We start from the raw sequence: 25,290 nt of genomic DNA, 5'->3' as shown, positions 1-25,290 counted from the left end.
GCCTAATCCCATTTCATGTTATGATTGCTGACGGGTGCCATGTGCATTTGAGAGAGACATTGCTTCAAGACAAACACACTAGGCAAGAAAACATTCCATAAATCAATATGAAGTCAGGCAGATCGCTCATTTCATTGTGTGCTGAAAGGAACGATACGACAGAGATGATGGACAACCTAATGAACATCGCCTGGTGACGGCACACCAGTAGCAATTGAAGGAAAATAAAATTCCACAGCTTCTCCCACCGTGACAACATTCAATGCAAGGATTAAAATAGAGATGCTGGTCTGATCGGTAAACGTGCCACCCTGTGTAATGAGTCTTAGTATGCTTCCAGGTCTGTGCCACTCTCAGCTGATGGAGATGTATGTGTGTGGAGGTTGGGTGAGGGCAGAAGAAGGCCAAGCTATGAGGTCCTCGATATTCACAAAGACTGCCAACTGTCTGTCTGGGCTGAAAGAATGACTGGTACCCATGGCACAGGACCCCAGTCAGTCAGAACCTTCAGGAAAGGAGGAAATTGGGAACTTCAGTGGGAGAATCAGGGTAATAGAGGATTTTTTTTTTTACATTTATTCATTCGCGGGATGTGGACATCGCTGGCAAAGCCTGCATTTTCTTGCCCATCCCTAATTGCCGCTGAAAAGGTGGTGGTGACAACTGAGTGGCTTACTGGGCCATTTCAGTCAAGAGTCAACCACACTGCTGTGGCTCTGGAGTGACATGTAGGCCAGAACGGGTAAGGATGGCAGATTTCTTTCCCCAAAGAACATTAGTGAACTAAATGGGTTTTTATGACAAGCTAGTAGTTTCATGGTTATTACGTGAGAAGCAGAATGCAGACTGGTTTCAATCTCACTTTGAAGAGCTGGAACCTGTCACAGCCACTAAGTGCACTGCACTGTTGAACTACAAGAAAGCCTCCGGCGAGTTCACATCCGTAGCACTTAAAGTAGCCAGAAGCGCTGCACAAAAAACAGCCAGGCACTGCACAAATGACTACTGGCAACACCTATGCAGTCATATTCAGCTGGCCTCCGACACCGGAAACAGCAGATGACATTAAGAGAGCTTTAGGGCCAACCATCAGGAAGATCGCCCCCCTCAAATCTAAATCAGGGGAAACGATCACTGACCAACGAAAGCAAATGGACCGCTGGGTGGATCACTACCTAGAACTGTACTCCAGGGAAAATGTTGTCACTGAGACCGCCCTCAATGCAGCCCAGTTCTCTGCCAGTCATGGATGAGCTGGACAAACAGCCAACAAAATCGGAACTCAGTGATGCCATTGATTCTCTAGCCAGTGGAAAAGCCCTTGGAAAAGACGGCATTACCCCTGAAATAATCAAGAGTGCCAAGCCTGCTATACTCTCAGCAATCCATGAACTGCTTTGCCTGTGCCAACATAAACACCCTCTATAAGAACAAGGGTGACTGCAGTGACTGCAACAACTACCATGGAATCTCCCTGCTCAGCATAGTGGGTAAAGTCTTCGCTCGAGTCATTTTAAACAGGCTCCTGAAGCTGGCTGAGCATGTCTACCCTGAGGCACAGTGTGGCTTTCGAGCAGAGAGATCCACCATTGACAGGCTGTTCTCCCTTCGCCAGCTACAGGAGAAATGACGTGAACAACAGATGCCCCTCTACGTTGCTTTCATTGATCTCATCAAAGCCTTTGACCTCGTCAGCAGACGTGGTCTCTTCAGACTACTAGCAAAGATCGGATGTCCACCAAAGCTACTAAGTATCATCACCTCATTCCATGACAATATGAAAGACACAATTCAGCATAGCGGTGCCTCATCAGACCCCTTTCCTATCCTGAGTGGTGTGAAACAGGGCTGTGTTCTCGCACCTACACTGTTTGGGATCTTCTTCTCCCTGCTGCTCTCACATGTGTTCAAGTCTTCAAAAGAAGGAATTTTCCTCCACACAAGATCAGGGGGCAGGTTGTTCAACCTTACCTGTCTCAGAGCGAAGACCAAAGAACGGAAGGTCCTCGCCAGGGAACTCCTCTTTGCTGACGATGCTGCATTAACATCTCACACTGAAGAGTGTCTGCAGAAACTCATCGACAGGATTGTGGCTGCCTGCAATGTATTTGGCCTAACCATCAGCCTCAAGAAAACGATCATGGGACAGGACGTCAGAAATGTTCCATCCATCAATATTGGCGACCATGCTCTGGAAGTGGTTCAAGAGTTCACCTACCCAGGCTCAACTATCACCAGTAACCTGTCTCTCGATGCAGAAATCAACAAGCGCATGGGAAAGGCTTCCACTGCTATGTCCAGACTGGCCAAGAGGGTGTGGGAAAAATGGCGCGCTGACACGGAACACAAAAGTCCGAGTGTATCAAGCCTGTGTCCTCAGTACCTTGCTCTATGGCAGCGAGGCCTGGACAACGTATGGCAGCCAACAGCAACGTCTCAATTCATTCCATCTTCACTGTCTCCGGAGAATCCTTGGCATCAGGTGGCAGGACCGTATCTCCAATGCAGAAGTCCTCGAGGAGGCCAACATCCCCAGCAGATACACCCTACTGAGCCAGCAGCGCTTGAGATGGCTTGGCCACATGAGCCGCATGGAAGATGGCAGGATCCCCAAGGATGCAACGTACAGCAAGCTCGTCACTGGTATCAGACCCACCGGCCGTCCATGTCTCCGCTTTAAAGACGTCTGCAAACGCGACATGAAGTCCTGTGACACTGATCACAAGTCGTGGGAGTCAGTTGCCAGAGTTGGCAGACAGCCATAAAGGGAGGGCTAAAGTGTGGCAAGTTGAAGAGACTTAGCAGTTGGCAGGAAAAAAGACAGAAGCGCAAGGGGAGAGCCAACTGTGTAACAGCCCCGACAACCAATTTTATCTGCAGCGCCTGTGGAAGTCTGTCACTCTAGAATTGGCCTTTATAGCCACTCCAGGCACTGCTCCACAAACCACTGACCACCTCCAGGCGCTTACCCATTGTCTCTGGAGACAAGGAGGTCAAAGAAAGAGTAGTAGTTTCATGGTCATTACTGATGTTTTTTTAAAATTTCAGATTTATTTCATTCACTGAATTTAAATTTCCCAGCTGCTGTGTGGGATTTGAACTCTGGTCCCCTGATTATTAGTCCAGGCCTCGAGCCCAGTAACATAACCACAATGCTACCGTACCCATACTTAGGAGGTGGGCTAATCATTGGGATAGCTCGGGTGCTAGAAAGACAGGTTATGAATTGGAGAGTTAGGGTACTAGAGGGATGGGCCATTAATGAGAGTGTGAAGGTACCAGAGAAATGGGCTTCCGTCGGATAATTAGCCTATTAGTGGAACAAGCTTTGATAGGGGATTTAAGTAACTAGAAATAAGCTTGATGGGAGAGTTAGAAAAGTAGAGAGACAAGCTTTATGGGTTAAATGGCATTTTCCCATTCTTGACTTTCCTGAGTGTTGATAGGGAGCGTGGGGAAATCATTGCGTCACTATGGATCAAACTTCTCTCATGAAGGACTTCTGTAAAATTAAACAGAGGAACGCTAAAAAGTGAAATTCTCTGCAGGAAAGAGATCAGAAGACAAGAGTTGGAAAAAGCTCTACTGCTCATGTGCAAGATTGCTGGGGCCCTGGCAGAGATTTTTGTATCATCGTTAGCCACGGGTGAGGTACCAGAAGACTGGAGGATAGCTAAGGTTGTGCCTTTATTTCAGAAGGGCAGCAGGGATAAGCCAGGGAACTACAGGCTGGTGAGCCTTACATCAGTGGTGGGAAAGTTATTGGAAGGGATTCTGAGAGACAGGATTTATATGCATTTTGAAAGGCATGGTCTGATTAGGGATAGTCAGCATGGCTTTGTGCGTGGGAAATCATGTCTCAAGAATTTGATTGAGTTTTTGAGGAGGTGACCAAGAGGATTGACAAGGGCAGGGCAATGGACATTGTCTACATGGACTTTATCAAGGCCTTTGACAAAGTTCTGCATGGTAGGCTGGTCCAGAAGGTTTGAACACATGGGATCCAGGGCGAGCTAGCCAATTGAATACAAAATTGGCTAGCTGATAGGAGGCAGAGGGTGGTAGTGGAGGGTTGTTTTTCAGATTGGAGGCCAGTGACCAGTGGTGTGCCGCAGGGATCGGTGCTGGGCCCTCTGTTGTTTGTCATATATATTAGTGACTTGGATGTGAATGTAGGGGGCATGATTAGTAAGTTTGCAGATGACACCAAAATTGGTGGTATAGTGGACAGTGAAGAAGGTTGTCTAAGGTTACAACAGGATATAGATCAACTGAGAAAGTGGGCAAGGGAGTGGCAAATGGAATTTAACGCAGACAAGTGTGAAGTGATACATTTTGGCAAGTTAAACCAGGGCAGGACATATACAGTGAATGGCAGGGCCCTGGGGAGTGTACTTGAGCAGAGAGACCTTGGGGTGCAAATACATAGTTCCCTGAAAGTGGCAACACAGGTAGACAGGGTGGTGAAGGAGGCTTATGGCATGCTTGCCTTCATCGGCCGAGGCATTGAGTACAAGAGTTGGGACGTCATGTTACAATCGTACATAACGTTGGTTAGGCCGCATTTGGAGTACTGTGTGCAGTTCTGGTCGCCACGCTACAGGAAAGATGTGATTAAGCTAGAGAGGGTGCAGAAAAGATTCACAAGGATGTTGCCTGGTTTGGAGGGCTTGAGTTACAAAGAGAGATTAGATAGGCTGGGTCTGTTTTCCCTGGAGCGAAGGAGGCTGAGAGGGGACATGATAGAGGTATATAAAATTATGAGAGGCATAGATAGGGTAGATAGCCAGAGTCTGCTTCCCATGGTAGGGCTAAAACTAGAGGGCATAGATTTAAGGTGAGAGGGAGGAGGTTTAAAGGGGATCAAAGGGGTAAATTTTTCACACAAAGAATAGTGGGTATCTGGAGAGAGCTGCCTGAGGAGGTGGTGGAGGCAGGAACAGTAGCGACATTTAAGAGGCATCTGGTCAGGTACTTGAATGAGAAAGGCAGAGAGGGATATGGAATTAATGCAGGCAGGTGGGATTAGAATAGATAGGCATTATGGTCAACATGGACGCAGTGGGCCGAAGGTCCTGTTTCTATGCTGTACGACTCTATGACTCTAAGATCTGTTATTGACGGATGTTAAAACTGTCCAGTACAACATGCATCACTTTCATTCTTGAACCACCAATGCAGAACCAGTCCATCAATGTAATTTGCACCAAGGACCACAGGATCATATCCTCCGCTGACATGTCTGCAGATTAAGGTTCATGTTCTCTCCTGTACTATAATCAGTTATCTGAACCCCCTAATTAGATTACAGCTTTGTAATCACGACGATACAAGTCTGTATAATGCCTCAAAGGATTGGATTGTTCACAATTCATGCTACAACAGTGTTTGCAAGGGTCTGAATCTACTCAGTGTGGATTAGCAGCGTCAATGTACTCTACAATTACCACCCATTTCCGGCATTGGAAAAGAGACTTGCAATAATATAGTGCCTTCCAGCACCTCAGGATGTTCCAAAGCGATTTACAGCCAAGGAAGTACTTTTGATGTTTAGTCACGGTTATACTACAGGAAATACAACAGCCAATTTGCACACAGCAAGTTCTACAAACAGCAATGTGATAATGACCAGATCATCTGTTTTTTTAAAAAAATGTGATGTTGATTGATTTGAATATTCTAACACACTTCTGGCTGGTCTCTCACATTCTAACCTCCTTAAACTTGAGGTCATCCAAAACTCTGCTGCCCATATCTTAACTCGCACCAACCTCTGTTTCCCCCATCACCTCGGTGTTCGCTGACCTACATTGGCTCTCGGTCAAGCAATGTCTTGATTTTAAAATTCTCATCCTCGTTTCAAATCCCTCCAAGGCCTCGCCCCTCCCTATCTCTGTAATCTCCTCCAGCTACACCATCCTCTGATATCTGCGCTCCTCTAATCCTGGCCTCTTGTTCATCCCCGATTTTAATTGCTCCACAGTTGGTGACCACACCTTCAGTTGCCTGGGCCCCAAGCTCTCGAACACTCTCCCAAGACCTCTCTGCCTCTCCACCTCACTTTCCTCCTTTAAGACACTCCTTAAAACCTACCTCCTTGATCAAGCTTTTGGTCACCTGACCCAATATCTCCTTTTGTGACTCGATCATTTTCTTATGTAAAGGTGCGATATAGATATGTTGATGTAGATTGAGGGATAAATATCGGCCAAGATATCGGCGAGAACTCCCCTGCTCCTCTTCAAAATAGTGCCATGGGATCTTTCACATCTGCTCAAGAGGGCAGACAGGGCCTTGGTTTAATCCCTCATCTGAAACACTGCACCTCTGACAGTGCAGCACTCCCTCAGTCCTGCATTAGAGTGTCAGCTTTGACTTTTGTGCTCAAGTCCTGGAGTGGAACTTGAACCCACAACCTTCTGACTCGGAGGTGAGTGTGTTACCAACATGAGCCACAGCTGGCACGAAGCTAACACTTTACATTGAAGCCTCCCCAAGGCTCTTTAGTGCTCCAGTTTAGATTGTAATATCTGGGATCCTTGCCTCATTTGTCATCGGTTCCAATTTGAACCATACACTGTGTAATTCTTTCTCCTTGAGCCTCGAATTAATTGTCAGTGACACAGAAAAATACCAAATGAAAGCTGGAGTCAATTCATGAATGAGCTGAGTGAGGAGAAGCGGTTGGCTTCTACTCTGAGCTCATTTATCTTGCCTCTCTGAGGAATACTGCACAACACTGCTGGAGACACATTGGAAACTAACATTTCTACATATTTACTTTGGTCCTGACAATCTTAAAACACTCTTCCCCTCCCTTCCCTGTCTGTTTTTCCCCTTCACTCTCCTCACTCCCCTCCCTGCTCAACCCCTCTTGTCCCACCCCCACCCCTCTCTCCTGAAGGTGCTGACTCCTTGCCTGGATGCAGTTCCACAGGCACTTTGCTTAAGGACCACATTAAAATTTCCACTCAATTCTGAATCTACTGTCACTCACTGAACACAATCAGAATTGCCAACATCCAACTAACCCCAATCCAGTCAGCTCCCAAAGCAGCAGTGAGCTGAATACTCAGACGCTAGCTCACGCGTTTCTGTCCTTGACTATATTCTGGAACATCACGAACGAAGTGTTTTTCACAAAAGAATTTCCAAGGGCACCATTTATGACTAAAAGCAGCACCTTTGCTGAGCTGCCCTGGTAAAAGTTTCCTCCTTTCTTTATGTCAAAAATAGTTGCATTTCCATCCACACTGAAACAGAAGCGCAGACTAACTGGACAATTTTTTTTTTAACGAGAAGATGCCAGGGAGCAACCATTGTGTTCAGGCTGCGAGCCTCAATTAAATTTTTCTTCCTCTAGTTTCGAAGTAACTGAGAACAGGAGGAGACCATTCAGCCCCTCGAGTCGATTAGATCGTGGCTGATCTGCACTTCAATTCGATTAAACCACCGTGGCTCCATATCCCTTGACACTGTTACCCAATCTCACCTTGAAAACCTCAACTAAAACGTTAACTCTTTATCTCTCTTCACTGATGCTGCCTGACCTGCTGAGCATTTCAGATTTCCAGCATCGACAGTATTTTGCTCCAGTACTCATTTCAAAGTTCTGGACTCCCCCAGATGATGAAATAACTTCTCTCTAACTACCCTATCAACCTCTTTTATCATTTTAAACACCCCTCAACCTTCAGAACTTAAGAAATGCAAGCAAATTTTATGAAACCTGTCCTCATAATTTAACCCTTTAAGCTCTGTATCATTCTGGTAAATCAGCGCTCCACCACCACCAAATATCTGACCAAAGTTTAGGTACCCAGAACTGAATTGAGTACTTCAGATGGCTGTGTCTGGACAACAGTTGTAGATCACCAAAGCAAAGTACTTGGGAGCCTTAGATGGACAATACAGACCTCGGCAATTAGCACTGACCTGTATCATCATGGAGAGTGATGGCAGGGTTTCCAAACAATTATATAGCAAATCAAGCTCTGATTGTGTAATCTCCACTATGAGGTTTGCTCACAAAAGCAGGGGTGGGGGGGGGGGCGGGGAGAGAGGGTGGTCAATAGCCTAGTTCGGAACAATGAATCTGGGGAGTGGGGGGCTGGTGGGACTGGGAAGGAGGGTCTGTACTTGTAATTCCACACTCTGCAAGCTTTCTGTTGCCAGTTGTGTTGTTGGGGAGGAAATGCTGAGCGAATCCCAGATCCTTCCCAGAGAAATGCCCATTCAGATATCTCCTGCAAGCCAGTTACAGAAGGACTGTCAAAAGAGCTGGGCTTGGATCACCTGCCCAGTTGGTGACTGTACACAGAGAATCCAAGGAATGACAAAACCTAGAAGAGGAAGCTGCAGTGTTTGAGTTCTTTCAAATGTGAGATTCAGATCCAAAAGGTTACTTTTCTTCAGGAAGCTGTTTGTGAATTATAAGATGCTCTCAGCACCCAGGTGAGGAACTACAAGTTATGTTGCTTAAGAAAATGGGAATGAGTGTCCACAAATGCTCAACAAAGACAAGGAAGGTACCAGGTTCAATCCCCATCTGTGCTGAAAGGGAACACAGCTCAGAGTTACCATTCCTGTTCCCTACTAGAGTGGCACAGTGGTTAGCACCACAGCCTCACAGCTCCAGCGACCCAGCTTCGGTTCTGGGTACTGCCTGTACGGAGTTTGCAAGTTCTCCCTGTTCCACCGGGTGCTCCGGTTTCCTCCCACAGCCAAAGACTTGCAGGTTGATAGGTAAATTGGCCATCGTAAATTGCCTCTGGTGTAGGTAGGTGGTAGGAGAATGGTGGGGATGTGGTAGGGAATATGGGATTAATGTAGTTTTAGTATAAATGGGTGGTTGTTGGTCGGCACAGACTCGGTGGGCCAAAGGGCCTGTTTCAGTGCTGTATCTCTCTATGACTCTAGCATGCACATTGGACAAGGCCACAATCAGGATTTCTTGTCCCACCCTTGCCTCTAAGGGTCGATTGCCTGCTGATACTGACCGTTACGACTCACATGTGAATAATGATCAGTTGGACAAAATGGAGGGCAGCTACTCGCTGAAGACCTAAACCCTAGCAAGGAGTCAACGTCTTCAGGAGAGGAGGAGAAAACATTGGCAAGAAAACCATGAGACTTGCCCTGTGATAGAAAAAGCACAGTTAATGGGCTATACAGTCTCAGTGATGCATTCGGCACAAGGAACACAGTTGATGATCTATGGCAACCTCAGAGAAAGTGTCAATCAGCATCACTGTTTCTGTACAGCATACAGCTAGCCTTCAGATGATACTAGAAAGAAATGTGCCTTCACTGTCACAGTATGACGATCTCTGGTTCTCAGCTGTGTTACTGGTGAAGTCAGGAACAATTCAAGGGACAATTCATGAACAAAATTCAACATCCAAGAGGATTTACTCATTATTAGGAGTCACACACAGTTACACAAAATTGAGCCTGGAATTTTTCAGTAGTTGAGCTGCAGATGACATGGGATAAATTGGAATGATAATGGAGGAAGGAGAGGAATGAAAGTCCTTGATCATAAGAAATAGGAGCAGCCCCTCACATCAAAGTGACCCAGGAGACCAAAGTCAGTAAGCACACAGCACAAGCATTGAGACAAGAAACGTTCCTGGCAATTAGTTAAAAAAAAATGCGGGGGCCTCGTCATCACCATGGCTTGTCCACTTGATAAACTGTCCCTTTGACAAGGGAAACAAACTAAGAGTGGATTTCTATGAAAAGAAATAGAGAAGCGGTGGTTGTAATTCCAATGGCAGGGCACCTGGACTCAGCACAGGAGTGACCAAAGGAAGGAGAGGGAGGAAGATGCTCCAGCACTGAAGAAGTCCAGTGTGCTACCAACTGAGAAATACTCAAGTTCTCTCGCAGGCAAAGAAAGATTAGCATCACACCACATGGACTGCAAACAAAACCTTTCGACATAGAATACTGTCAGGATAAGACACGTCATAAAATGGAATTGAAAAGAATGAGGGCAGCTTTCAAAAACCGACCTCTACCTTGCAGAAGCTCAACGCCAACTCACAGACACTTCTTCCTACCTCCCTCTGGACCATGACCCCACCACCGAACATCAAGCCACCGTCCAAAGGACTGTCACTGACCTCATCTCCTCTGGAGATCTTTCCTCGACAGCTTCCAACCTCATAGTCGATCAACCCCGGACAGCCGGCTTCTACCTCCTTCCCAAAATCCACAAACGGGACTGTCCCGGCAGACCCATTGTGTCAGCCTGCTCCTGCCCCACTGAACTTATTTCTTCCTATCTAGACTCTATCTTTTCTCCGCTGGTCCAGTCTCTTCACACCTACATCCGTGACTCTTCTGACGCCCTACGTCATTTTGACAATTTCCAGTTTCCTGGTCCCAACCGCCTCCTCTTCACTATGGACGTCCAATCGCTCTACACCTCCATCCCCCACCAGGATGGCTTGAGGGCTCTCCGCTTCTTCCTGGAACAGAGGCCCAACCAGTCCCCATCCATCACCACCCTCCTCCGCCTGGCTGAACTTGTTCTCACATTGAACAACTTCTCCTTCAACTCCACGCACTTCCTTCAAGTAAAAGGTGTCGCTATGGGTACCCGCATGGGTCCTAGTTATGCCTGTCTTTTTGTGGGATATGTCGAGCATTCTTTGTTCCAGTCCTACTCAGGCCCCCTCCCCCAACTCTTTTTCCGGTACATTGACGACTGTATCGGTGCCGTTTCCTGCTCCCGCCCCGAACTAGAAAACTTTATCAACTTTGCTTCCAATTTCCACCCTTCTCTCACCTTTGCATGGTCCATCTCTGACACTTCCCTTCCCTTCCTCGACTTCTCTGTCTCCATCTCTGGGGATAGGTTGTCTACCAATATCCATTATAAGCCCACCGACTCCCACAGCTACCTCGACTACACTTCTTCACACCCTACCTCCTGTAAGGACCCCCATTCCATTCTCCCAGTTTCTCCGTCTCCGACGCATCTGCTCTGATGATGCTACCTTCCATGACGGTGCTTCTGATATGACCTCCTTTTTCCTCAACCGAGGATTTCCCCCCACTGTGGTTGACAGGGGCCCATTCCCCGCACCTCTACCCTCACCCCTTCCCCCCAGAACCGTGACAGGGTTCCCCTTGTCCTCACTTTTCATCCCACCAGCCTCCATATCCAAAGGATCATCCTCCGCCATTTTCGCCACCTCCAGCGTGATGCCACTACCAGTCGCATCTTCCCCTCCCTTCCCGTCAGCATTCCGAAGGGATCATTCCCTCCGCGACACCCTGGTCCACTCCTCCATTACCCCCACCACCTCGACCCCGTCCCAGGGCACCTTCCCCTGCAATCGCAGGAGGTATAATACCTGCCCATTTACCTCCCCTCTCCTCACTATCCCAGGCCCCAAACACTCCTTTCAGGTGAAGCAGCGATTTACTTGTACTTCTTTCAATGTAGTATACTGTATTCGCTGCTCACAGTGTGGTCTCCTCTACATTGGGGAGACCAAGCGCAGACTGGGTGACTGCTTTGCGGAACATCTCCGCTCAGTCCGCAAGCAGGACCCTGAGCTTCCAGTTGCTTGCCATTTCAACACTCCCCCCTGCTCTCATGTTCACATCTCTGTCCTGGGATTGCTGCAGTGTTCCAGTGAACATCAACACAAGCTCGAGGAACAGCATCTCATCTACCGATTAGGCACACTATAGCCTGCCGGACTGAACATTGAGTTCAATAATTTCAGAGCATGACAGCCCCCCATTTTACTTTCATTTTTAGTTATTTTTTCTTCCTTTTTTTTAATATTCTTTTTTTTACATTTTTTACTATTTTTTTTACATTTATTTCATTTCATCTTAGTTTGTTCAGTTTGCTTACCCACTGTTTTTTTCAGGGTTGCACTTGCTGCTGTTCAATATTCAGTGTATTCACACCTAATCTGTACTAATGCTTTGTCTTTCAACACACCATTAACATATTGTTTGCCTTTGCTCCGTGACCTTTTGGTCAGCTATGTGGCCTGGTCCAATCTGCACCTTCTCCTTTGTTATCTCTTGCCCCACCCCCACCTCACTTGCTTATAATCTGTGACTTTTCTAATATTTGTCAGTTCCGAAGTAGGGTCACTGACCCGAAACGTTAACTCTGCTTCTCTTTCCACAGATGCTGCCAGACCTGCTGAGTGATTCCAGCATTTCTTGTTTTTGTTTCAGATTTCCAGCATCCGCAGTATTTTGGTTTTATTCAAAAACATCAGACTGAATTGCCGTGTGTCTGTGAATTGAGGCTCGTTTGCCAGTAAATGAGCACTGACTCTGCATACTTGTCACCAGATTAGACTTTCAGCCTTCCTGTGGTACAAAACCCTTCCCCCCACCCTTTCACTCCTATTGTATAGGATGCCAATGGACCACACCACTGGTCATTCAAAAGCAAAATACTGCAGATGCTGGAGATCTGAAATAAAAACAGAAAATGCTGCAAAGACTCGGCTGATCTGGCAGAGTTAACATTTCACGTAGATGAAGGTGTGTGTTCTGGCGAAAGGTCACAGACCTGGATCATTAACTCAGAGGTCACCTGACCAGCATTTTCTGTTTTTATTTCATTAACTCTGATTGTAAAGGATCCCAAAGGATTGAATCCCTTACTATTTACTCCTCTTCCAATTCACCCTCATTGTACAGAATCCGAGTGGACAAAATCCCTTCCCATTTACTCCCATGATATACAATTCCAATGGATTAAACACCTTCCCATGTACTCCCACTATATTGAATGGCAATGCATCAAACCCCAGCCCATTCACTCTCAATGTATAGAATCAAAGGGTTAAACCCCCTCTCATTGTACAGAATCCCAAAGGATCCAACCCTTTCCCAGTCACGCCTGTTGTGCAGAATTCACAATGGTGCAGGTTTTTCGGTCAGCCGTGAAGCAAGGGCCTCTGACCTCAAACGAAAGCTGTCCACAAAGATCGAGCAATTTCTGCGATGCACACTTCCCCTTTCGTGAGGGCAGTTTAAATCTGATGCCAAGTCAAGGGTTCTCCGGGTGTGCAGCAGCAGTTAGCAAGCAGAGTAAGCAGTCAATCACACTGAAGTATTCTCACAGACAGCAAATCAGGAAGCGAAAAGCACCGAATCCCTTTTCTTTTATTTTAAAATTTGAGAGCGCAAAGTAAATTATTTTATCTTCTATCTTAATCCAAAGATAAACTTTTAAAAAAATCTTTCAAATGTTGAATTTTTTTTTCAGTGTAATGGTGGAATTTTGACATTGCAAAAATATAAAACTAGTTTTTCAACACTGGTGAGGTGTTGAACAGTAATTATGAATTTAGCATGTCATTAAAAATCCCATTACACTGCATTCAACAAAGTGCAACTTTTCCAAGGATTTTTATAGCGAGACTAACAGCATGAGTGTGGAAGTTCTCATCAGTTTAAAGATTTCACAATCAGACCGTAACCTTTGCTCTTTCCTCTCCTTCCCCTGCCTCTGTACTTCTTTTACAAACTATTACATTTTGAAATTCAAGTTCTGATGAGAGGTCATTGACCTGCAACATTAATTCTGTTTCTCTCTCCACAGATGGTTCGGAACCTGCTGAAAATTTCCAGCACTTTCTCTTTTTATTTCAGACTAAACTTACCTTGGCTACGCCAGCTGTGCAGCTGGAGGCTATTTCGCATCAGAACTGGAAAGTCCTGCTACATCCCTTGTGTGGCTTGACAGCATGTATCACAATCTCTACGACATCCTCTCTAATAGATTACAGCCCAAAGTAACACTTCCACCAATTTAGCACAATCATCAAACAGCTCAGAAGCCAGGCGTTACCAATCGAATTAGATAAGACACAATGAACACACTGATTATTTAAGTTCCAGTTAAAAGAAAATGTAATAATTCTCCACAGTGCACAATATAGATGCCATCAAACAGAGTATGCACTCGAGAAAACTAAACATACACATTCTCACATCGCCCTGTATGGTCCATGCATACTCCGGTGTTTCCTCTTGTAGCTGAATAGTAGATGCTGCCCTACAACTAACCACTCACTTGCTTGCTACCAGTGTTGGTTTTACACTGTTTCTGTTCTAAAAGAACACTCCCAGACAGCAAGGTCAATTGCAAAAAATACATGAAAGACAAAGAGTTCACACACTTACATATAAAATATATACAAAGCAAACAAAAAAGACACAAACCTTTGCCACATCTTAGAGGTGAACTAAATGTCCAACAATGATTAATCTTCTTGCGAGGACATGGTGAGAGATGTCAGCTCTCCGTGTACTTATTAGAAGTCTTCTTCCCACAGCTGTACTCTGGCTGCCTCAACGAAAGAACAGGTCGGCATTTCCTTTGCTGATTTATTTCACTGTGAACTTAGTAGTGCACACAAAGGCAGGATAGACTCTTCCAAAGAGAAAGCAACATCTGCAGGAGCTTTTAGCCACCTGTTTTTAACACAGTAAGCTTGAGAGTTACTGCACAGGCTTATTTCAATTCTTGTTATCCCAGAGATGAAAGTAGAAAATCAACTGTTCCCTTCACCTACTGAAAACATTCATGCTCGCCGAGTTCCACAGACAACAGCCAGCTTCTGAGACCACATTCGTGGTCATGGAATGGCTGAGCCTAAACCAGGACTCAAAAGGTTTGACCAAGACGAATGTGACAATTTAGCTCAACCCTGCCTTCACTGAATGTCCACACATCGCAACAGAAGCGAATATCGGATGGATCCTGTAAAGGGTGGGTGATTCACCCTGTCAAATTACTGCCCAGCTGACCATGACTCCCAAGGTTTGTGACTGGAGGAGCAAATGTGAGACAAGGGGCTGAACTTTAACCTGCCAGGGTTTGGGGGGGGGGGGGGGGGGTCAATGCATGTGGGAGGGCTGTGCTATAACAGCAGGTGCATGGGAACACCATCACACCCAAGTTCCCCTCTCAGACAGACACCATCCCAACTTGGACATGCATCACCACCCCTCCATTGTCACCGAGTCAAAATCCTGGAACTCCCTGCCTAACAGCACTGTGGCAGCACCTTATTCAGATGGACTGCAGTAATTCTAAAAGGTGGCTCACCAACTTCTCAAAGGCAATTGGGAATGGGCACTGAGTGGTGGTTTTTCTAGCAAAGCCTGTGTAAGAAAATGAGAACTAGGAGCAAGAGTAGACCATGCAGCCTGTTGTGCCTTCTCCGCCATTCAATGGGGTCATGGCTGATCTTGGGCTTCAACCTCACATTCCCGCCCACTACAAGAAAGTGAATGTAATAGAAACACATTATTGCTGACTCCGAAGGAACTAAACCCTCATCCTTTTGCGCCAGTACAAGTTTATAAATGATGAGCTGAAATACTGAAGTGACCTACAACATGTAAATACAAACTGAAGTGTTTGCATCCAAAGACCCGACTTGGCACAACCCATAAATGTCAATAACCCTGATGTATTTTTCACAGCATGTAGCAATCTGCACTGAAACAGACTGGGCCTTTCAATTGCATTGAATGGACTTGCTGAAGGGTTGTATGCAACAATCTCCTCAGCTTTTATCAGTCCTACAGAGACTAGATTAAAAAATATGACAGTAGATAAGCAATGGCAAACAGTTAAAGAATTAATTCAGAATTCACAACAATTATATAATTGCTTAAGGAATAAAAATCCCACAGAAAAAGTGGTCCAGACGTGGCAAGAATATTAGATTAAAGGAAGAGGCTTATAATGTTGCCAAAAGAGTAGTAAGCCTAAGAATGGATATTAAAATTCAGCAAAGGATGGCCAAGAAATTGGTACAGGTAGAGAAAATAGAATGAGAGTAAACTAGCTAGAGACATAAAAACAGATTGTAAAAGCTTCTATAGGTATGAAAAAAGGAAGAGATTAGTGAGAGTAAATGTGGGTCCCCTAGAGGCAGAGAAGGGAGAAATTATGATGGAAATAAGGAATAACAGAGACATTAAACAAATACTTTGTAACTGTCTCGAGTGTAGAAGACACAAAAAAAAAACCATTCTGGATGTTGTGGGGAGCCAAAGGTCTAATAAGAATGAGGAACTTGAGGAAATTAGTAAAGAGATAGTACTGAAGAATTTAATAGGACTAAAGGCCGACAAATCCCCTGGATATGATGGTCTAAATCCTCGGGTTTTAAAAGAGGTATGTACAGAAATAGGGTGCATTGGTTTTGATTTTTCATAATTCCCTAGATTCTAGAACAGTCCCCATAGATTGGAAGGTCGCGAATGTAACTCTTTTAGTCGAGAAAGGAGGGAAAGAGTAAACAAAGAACTGTAGGTCAGTTAGCCAGACATCAGTCGTAGAGAAAATGCTACAATCTGTTGGTGGAACATGATGACAGGGCACTTAAAACCATCATAATATGATTGGGCAGAGTCAACACAGATTTATGAAAGACAAACCTATTGGAGTTTTTCTGAGGTTGTAACTAGTTGGGTGAATAGGGAAATAATGGATGTAGTGTACTTGGATTTTCAAAAGGTATTTGATAAGGTGCCACACAAGAGGTTGCTACATAAAATTAGAGCTCATGGGGTTGGACTTAATATATGGACTGAGGATTGGTGAATGGACATAAACAGAGAGTAGGAATAAATGGGTAATTTTCAGGTTGGCAGGCTGTAACCAGCAGGGTACTGCCAGGACCAGTGCTTGGGCCTCAGTATTTGGTGAGAGACTGGGAAATGTTGGTATTCAGAAGGACCTGGGTGTCCTTGTTATCACAGAAAGTTAACATTCAGGTATAGCAAACAATTAGGAAAGCAAATGGCATGTTGACCTTTATTACTAAAAAATTGGAGTAAAATAAAAAAGAAATCTTACTGCAATTGTATAGGGGCTTGGTGAGACCACACCTAGTGTACAGTTTTGATCTCCTTACCCAAAGAAGGATGTACTTGCCTTAGAGGCAGTGCAACAAAGATCCACCATACTGATTGCTGGGATGATGAGATTATGCTATGAGGAATCTAGGCCTATATTCCCTCGAGTTTAGAAGAATAGAAATGATCTCATTGAAACATATAAAATTCTGAAGCAGCTTAATAGAGATGTTGGGAGGATGTTTTGCCTGCTGGGGAGTCCAGAACTAGGAGGTCACAGTCTTAGAATAAGAGGTTGGCCATTTCGGACTGAGATAAGGAGAAATCTCTTCACTCAGAGGGTTGTGATCCTTTGGAATTCTCTACCCGAGAGAGATCTGGATGCTCAGTTGTTGACTATGTTCAAGTCAGAGATTGATAAATCTTAAGGGAATCAAAAGATATAGGGACAGTGTGGGAAGGTGTCGATGTTGTAGATGTTCAGCCATGCTCTGAATGAATGGCGGTGTAGGTTCAAAGGGCTGAAAGGCTGATGGCTGCTCCTATTCATGTTCTTCGTGGCAGATTTCTCAGATTCCAACATTGTAAAGCACAAAGCCAACTGGCTTCAACTTTCAGACTATGTGTTCCTACCTTCCATCACGTACACCAGTGAACCCACATCTCCTTCTTCGATGATGTAGCTGTCCTTGGTGTACTCCACCGGGTACATGCAATCCACAATCTCCTGGATCTGAGACATCTCCAAATTCTTCATGAAGTCATTCTCCAAGATGGCATCCTTGATCAGCTCCTTCGATCTGTTGCACAAAACCAGAGATAGATCAGAGATGGACTTGGAGACACTAAGGAATCAATATCTGCACATTTATCTACTTAACCCACTGGCACCTAACGGACTCGGGATGCATGCCTCTGCCCAATCATTTCCTGCAGTAAGTTCCGGAGCTCAGGCGGGCTGTCTTGAAAGTTCCTGAGTCATGATTGGACACTTCCCCATGACATACCTTCTCTCAACTGGTTCTCCAACCCTCTACAATGCATCCCATAATAGTATGAAAAACTTAGCGTTGAAATTGAGACTCCACTTATTCCAACTCAAACCCATTCATTCCCCCTGAAACTTGTAACTTTACTCAGTGATTTCCTCATCCTGAAATCTAAAGTGTCTTTGACCACATGAGCTTCCTTGTGCTTCTTTTCACCCATTATAACATTGTACACCTTAAAACTACTCAATTAAAAAAAAAAAATAGGATGCTGCACATTATTAAGGAAAGGCAACAAAGTAAGAAAGCTCAGAGTGGTAGCCCAATGTTGTTGGAGGAGCAGGTGGTTTATGAATTGATCCACAATTCTTCACCCAACAAATTCCTGATGTCTTCGGGTCGAGCGAAGATTTGAGTGAGAGTAAAAATACCAGCGAGAAAGAGAAAACTCAATTCAATCTACCTTTAGGCAGCAACAGCACAGAACTGGGGAAAATCTGATCCACCCAGCCATCCCAACAGAAGTTTATTCCCATCAGATGGGTCCAACAGCCTATAGCTGGAGTGCATTTAATGTGCCTCTAAAATGAACACACTAGTTTTTCACCAATTTGTGGTATCCCCATCTCTGTAACCTCCTCCAGCTCTCCCAAAATTCAGTTCCTCCAATTCTGGTCTCTTGCCCATTCCCCACCCCCTTCACCTCACCAGTGGCAGCTGTGCTTCAACCATTTGGTCCCCGAGCTCTGGAATTACCCCTACACACACTTTTCAGCCTCTCCAACTCCCTCCTATTTTAAGGTATTCCTTAAAACCCACCTCTTTGCTCAAGCAAATGGTCACCTGTTCTTTGGATTGGTGCTGATCTTTGTCTGATTACTGTAGATGCTTTTCTAGGTTAATGGTGGCATATAAAAGCAAATTGCTGCTGCTGCAAGTTTGTATAGTTGAAGAGACGGGACAATTGTCAATGGGATTTTTTCAATAGAGAAAGCAGTTAAAAGCCAGGGCCAATCCGGAAGACATCAATGCTGAGAAAAATAAGGGAGAAAATTCTATAAATGAGGCAAAAGTGAGTTGGTAAACTAGGGGTTTTAAAGAATCAAGATTGTCATAGGAAGGAGCTAAGAGTTTTGAGGTTCTGAGGAAGAAAAAGTTAGAGAAGCAGATGGTGCAATGAACCATGGTTTCAACACAATGAAGAGACAGCGAGCAGGAAGAGTGTGTAGGAGGAAATATGTAGGGCTGAGGAGGAACAACATCACTGCAGAAAAAGCACTGATCAGAGTTTCAGCAATGAAATGAGGAGAGAAAGAAAAGTTGCAATAGAGAGACTGGAGGCTGGACATGCAAGAGGACACGACGGGCTGTAAGGCCTCTTTTGTGCTGTATTAGTCCTATGATTCCAGGTCAGTTTAGCAATGGAGGAGTTCCACTGGAGATCAGAGAAGACATAGGCCAAGAATGATGAGAGATGAAGGAGAATGTCATTAAAGGAGGATGCCATTAAGTAAGAGGTGGTAACTACCGGTTAAACCTAAGAGTATGGTAACATGGTGGCTATGTTACTGGACTAATGATCCAGAAACATGAGTTCAAATCCCACCACAGCAGCTAGGGAATTTATATTCAGTTAATTGAACAAATACAGAATGAATAAATCTGCTATCAGTCATGGTGAAGGTGAAACTACCAGAACGTTGTAAATTCAACCTGGTTCACTGATGACCTTTATCGAAGGAAATCTTCTGTCCTTCTCTGGCCGAGCCTATAGGTGACTCCAGACATACAACAACGTGGTTGACTCTTAACTGCCCTCAAATGGCCTAGCAAGCCACTCAATTGTATCAAAAATTGCTACGAGAAAGTCTTGGAAGCATAAAACCTGATGGACCAACCGGCATCGACTCAGGCAGTGAACACAACAAAAGCACATCCTGCCCAGTTGACCTTGCAAAGCCCTCCTCACTAAGATCTGAAGGCTTGTGCCAAAATTGGGAGACGAGTGAAGCAACAGTCTGACATCGTCATACTCGCAGATTAACACCCTTCAGCCAAAGTCCCAGACTCCACAACACCATACGACCCAGCAGAGGTGGCAGTACAATCACAAAGTCAGGAGGGAGTTGCCCTGGTAGTCCTCAGCATCGACTCCAGAACCCTTCAGGTTAAACATGAGCAAGGAAACCTCCTGCTGATTACCACCCTCTCTTAACTGATGAATCAGTACTACTCCATGTTGAACACCACTTGCAAGAGGCCCTGAGGGTAGCAAGGGCACAGAACGTACTCTGGGTGAGGGACTTCAATGCAATTCTCCAAGAATGGCTCAATAGCACCACTACTCACCGAGCTGGCCAAATTCTGAAGGACACAGCAAACTGGGCCTGCAGCAGAAGATGAAGGAACCAACAAGAGGGAAAAACCTAACTGACCTCGTCCTCACCAACCTACTGGTGATGCATCTATCCATGACAGTATCAGTAAGAGTGACCACCTTGTCCTTGTGGAGACAAAGTCCTGTCTTCACACTGAGAAGACACCCTTCATTGTGTTGCGAGGTGCGATCACCATGCTAAATGGGATAGATTCAGAACAGATCCAGCAGCTCAACTGGGCATCCATGAGCTTATATGGGCTATCAGCAATCACAGAATTGCATCCCACCACAATCTTGGTATTCCCCCAGCTCTGTAATGGTCTTCTGTTGGTCACTACTCCACTAATCTGAATTCACCAGCAATTACAAACGAGTGCCTTGGATGAAAAGCTTGAACTACTGCAGGAAGATAAAGTTACCAGTGAGAGAGAGCAAGCACAGGGTTGAAAATGGAGCACAGCAGTGAAGTATAATAGAGTTAATGCACACACAACTTGGAAGGTACTTAATTTTTCAGTCAAAATAAGCTCCACCTTTGCAGTTTGACACATATGGGAAAAATGAATCAACAAAGCAAATGTTACTGACTAGGTGTTCATGAGGATGAATGGAAGAATTTCCTAGGTGACTCAGTCACTTTAGTTTCTCACTCTGCTTGAAGTCTGGCTCTCTGCCTTCCCCTAAACATATCCTCTGAAAATGCACTCAGGACACTGAGCTTCTGCTGCAGTTGCCACAGGAGAACTTAGTTTTTGCCTTGCAGGAATCTTTGTGTGTGAAAGACAGGAGGAGCCTGGCAGAAGTAAAATATTGGGTTTAATAAGGAAAATATTCCCCACCAAGCCATCTTATATTTGATCCTTCCAAGATACAGCAAATCAATTTCACTCAGTTGCAACACTTTCATTTCACAAGTTAACTGGTGCCTCGGTTGTCAGCTGTGACTCAGTGGGTAGCCCTCTCAGTCAGGAGGCTGTAGGTTCAAATCACACTCCACAGACTTGAGCATAAAAATTAAGGCTGACACTCCAGTGCTGAGGGAGTGCCGCTGTCAGAGATGCCGTCTTTTGGGTGAAATGTTAAACCGAAGCCCTGTGTGCTGTGAGGTAGATGTAAAAAACCCCATTGGCACTCTATTGAAGAGGACAGAGGGGTTATTTCCCCATGTCCTGGCCAATAGTTATCTCTCAAGCAACATCAGCAAAACAGAATATCTCATCACTATCACATTGCTGTTGTGGGATCTTGCTGGGCACAAATTAGCTGCTGCGTTTCCTACATTATAACAAAAACAACACTTCAAAAGTACTTCATTGGCTGTAAAGTACTTTGGGATATCCCAAGGACATGAAAGGTGCTAAATAAATGGAAGTGTCTCATTTAGTACAATAGTCTTTATATCCTGGAGCTTCTCAGTTCAGTTTCCTCCTGATTTGATGGCCTGACTGATTGCGGGCGCTTGTGCTATAAGTTTAGTGAGTTGTGACAGCATTGGTTGCAGACCAAAACACTCAAACTATCCCCAGGGAAACTTTGACTCACCATGTGCATAAAACATGAAAGAGGCACCAATCTGTTTGCATCCAAGACTAAAACTCAGGCGTATAAGTATTGATTGGACCAAGCATCAATATTCAACCCTTTCATTTTACCCAGTGCAGAACCTCAAGTTAACAAATTAACAGCCAGGCAAGAATCAGTGGGAAGCAGCAACTAAATGTCAGCATAAGATATACTGTTTACAGATCCTTTTCTTTTGTAGGCTGCACAATCAGTCTCTTGGCCAGTGTTACTGCCTGAACTGACAATTCTCAAAACATTCCATATGGGGAGAATTAAAAGTGTCAGAGCAGAGGTCATCTCCCTCAACAAAAGCAAAATACTGTGGATCCTGAAAATCTGAGATAAAAAGAGAAAACGCGAGAAACACGCAGCACCTGTGGAGAGGGGAACAGATTTAATGTTTCAGGTCGACGACCTCTCATCAGAACTGGATAAAGTTAGAGGTTGAATAGGTTTTGAAGCAAGTACAGAGGCAGGGAAAGGAGGAAGAGTAAAGAACAAAAAGGCTAGGGGGGAAAGCAAGAGAGGTTAAATGACAAAAGCGAACGATGGCGCAACACAAAAAGGGGATGGTAATAGGGCAAGTAAAGAAACAAAGGATGGGTGTGGAGGAGGTGTAAATGGGTACAACAAAATCATTACCAGCATCAATCCCATTTGAACAAACTCCTTCCCATTTCTATCCACTGGATGGATTTGCAAAGGACAAACCCCTGCCCATCGGCTCCCAATTCACTGTCATTTTGCAGAATTCAGACTGACTGAATTCTCTCCAATTCACTCCTTTTGTACAGAGTTCCAAATGGACCAAACAATGCCACTGAATGAAATTCCAACTGACCAATTTTCATCCGCTCCCATTGTGCGGAACGTCTGGCACAAGGCGAGCATTCGGATAATAGACAGTCTTAGCAGATAGCCTTTCTGCTCATATCTGGCAAGGCGCAGAGAAAATGTGATGGATGGAGCCATTACTGGGCACCGGAGATGATCAACAACCCCTACTGCCCCATACAAAGCTGTATGTATCTCTTTTCAATCGTTTATATTCCCACCAAGGGGAAAACTTCCTCTGCAGGCTACACGTCATGAAATTAAAAGCCCATTCTTCAGAAATAGGTTTAAGGTTTCACTCCAGCTAGCACAGTGCCTTGGAACATTTTACAACCTTAAACACACAATATAAATGTAATCTGTTGCTGTTGTTAGCATCCTGAACACAGGGGAAAGACTGTAATTTGTTCTGGAAGCACTGGCGACTTTGGATAATTTGTATTTGAAACAATTATAATAAACAATGAATCTCCAGTGAAAATGGGTACGTGAAAATGAAATATGTTTAAAGAATGTCACAACAGCTATTATGGTGCTTGCAGAGTCCAAATAATTTGCTCTCCTTAACTGGACATGATACATTGCCCTTAAAGAAATACATCAATCCAAGGCATTCAACCCATGATGGCGTCTCCTTTCTATGAATATGCCCCCACGTGAGACTTTTTTGGAATGGACCTCCTCAGTAATGGAGCCTCCAATTCCAATGCAGGAATGAACATGCAAAGCAACACTGCCTCCAGCCAAACTTCAGCTCTTGAGCAAGTTTCCTGAACAATCGTGCCTTCTCTAAGGGAGTCTCCTTAATAACACTGCCTCTGATCCATTTTCAGTCCATCAATGTGCTTCCTGGTGTGACACGCCTGTGTTGGAGCCTTCTAAATTAAATTCCATCTGAAAAATTGTTTCTCCCAAACAGTACCAGGCACTCCACCCAACAAAATCCTCATTCTCCGTATTCCCCATTCTGAGCATTTCTTGGACAAAGTTGGCACTGATAAGCTGCACAAATGCTTTCAATCCCCTCAAATGATCCTGACTTTTTTCTTCCACCTCTACTGTATGATTGAACATCATTTTTTTCCATAGCTCAAAAGTAACTAAGTTCTCAATATAATCATGACTGGAGTACTTTCTCATGATTGCACCAGTATTTTCTTAAACCAGTTATATTTTCTGCTCACTTACAGGTGCAACATTGCTGTTACATTTCCTGCCCCTTGTAAATAGCCAATTATTTGTTCCAGCAGATTAACTACAATCTTTGTACTGGTAGCAGGCTTACAAAGTTAATTTAGAAGAGAAACAGGAGCGTCTCAGGCAAATGTGTTCGCAGTCTGGATAATTATTCCACAGAAGATCAAGGCTGACAGCTTCTGGATTTTCAAGGATCGGTACATTGACTGCAGGAGACGGGGCTGCAACTGACGTGCAGAAACAGAGAAACTCAAAGACATCTGTCTTTCACTTGGCTTGAAATAAAAATAACCCACTGTAAGGTGTTTCTCATTTACAATGAAAGAGAGAGCAGCACAAGGTCAGAGGGACCTTGGTGTACTTGTCAATAGATCACTGAAGGCAGCAGCACAGGTAGATAAGGTGGTTAGGAAGGCATACGGGATACTTGCCTTTATTAGCCAAGGCATAGAAGATAAGAGCAGGGAGATTATGATGGGGCTGTATAAAATGCTAGTTAGGCCACAGCTGGAGTACTGTGTACAGTTCTGGGCACCACACTATAGGAAGGATGTGATTGCACTGGAGAGGGTGCATAGGAGATTCACCAGGATGTTGCCTGGGCTGGAGCATTTCATCTATGAAGAGAGAATGGATAGGCGAAAGGTTGTTTTCCATAGAACAGAGAAGGCTGAGGGGAGATATGATTGAGGTATCCAAAATTATGAGGGGCATTGATAGGTTAGATTGGAAGAGACTTTTTCCCTTAGCAGAGGGGTCAATAACCAGGGGGCATAGTTTTAAGGTGAAGGAAAGGAGGTTTAGAGAGGATTTGAGGAAGAACTTTTTCACATAGAGGGTGGTTGGAATCTGGAACGCACTGCCTGAAGGGGTGGTAGAGGTAGGAAACCTTAAAACATTTAAGTAGTATTTAGATGAGCACTTGAAACGTCATAGCATACAAGGCTACAGGCCAAGTGCTGGAAAATGGGATTAGAATAGTTAGGTGCTTGATGGCCGGCACGGACACGATGGGCCGAAGGGCCTGTTTCTGTGCTGTATAACTCAATGAATCCAAATGATGCTCTTTTTTATTATGAAGGAGTGGCTGGATGCAAATTGATGATTACAGAAACTAGTTAAGCCATGGCACTGAGCAGAGGTGCCAATTGAGGGCCAGTTGAATCCTCTCTGGGAAGGCAGGGAGAGAAAAGAAACCAAAGGAATACAAGTCTTCCTACATCATGTTGGAACACCCTTTGAGGACCATGCATCAATACAGGCCTGTTGTGCAGATGTGTTTTTGGTCAAGGAATGCTACAAGCCAGAGGGAGAGAGATCAACCTTAGATCAGAATATTAGTAAGGCTGCTGCAATGGCCCTCAGCCTCCTTGTTTTAAAAAGAGTAAGATCACCAGGATTCGTAACTCTGTGCACTATCTACTGACCCCCAGTGTGCATGTGTGGATATGGGATGAG

At 44.7% G+C, this 25,290-nt stretch overlaps 1 protein-coding gene across 6 annotated transcripts in view; it reads right to left on the bottom strand.

Annotated features, from left to right (window-relative positions):
* The window catches only part of LOC137357094 (cGMP-dependent protein kinase 1-like), a 101,766-nt gene that overhangs the window by 57,509 nt on the left and 18,967 nt on the right, over window positions 1–25,290 (bottom strand). For 5 of the 6 annotated variants that reach the window (XR_010971134.1, XM_068023116.1, XM_068023113.1 and 2 more), the window contains exon 2: window positions 17,503–17,669. Coding sequence is in view for 4 of the 6 variants with exons in the window: in XM_068023116.1 (XP_067879217.1) it covers window positions 17,503–17,669 (167 nt within the window). In the remaining 2 variants the exon portion in view is untranslated. Of the gene's footprint in view, window positions 1–14,217; window positions 14,303–17,502; window positions 17,670–25,290 lie in introns of those variants that run through there. The other variant, XM_068023117.1, reaches the window with a different exon arrangement.

This window comes from Heterodontus francisci, chromosome 47 (genome assembly GCF_036365525.1).
Source record: "Heterodontus francisci isolate sHetFra1 chromosome 47, sHetFra1.hap1, whole genome shotgun sequence".
Lineage (NCBI taxonomy): Eukaryota > Metazoa > Chordata > Chondrichthyes > Heterodontiformes > Heterodontidae > Heterodontus > Heterodontus francisci.
This window is presented reverse-complemented; position numbering and strand designations above follow the sequence as displayed.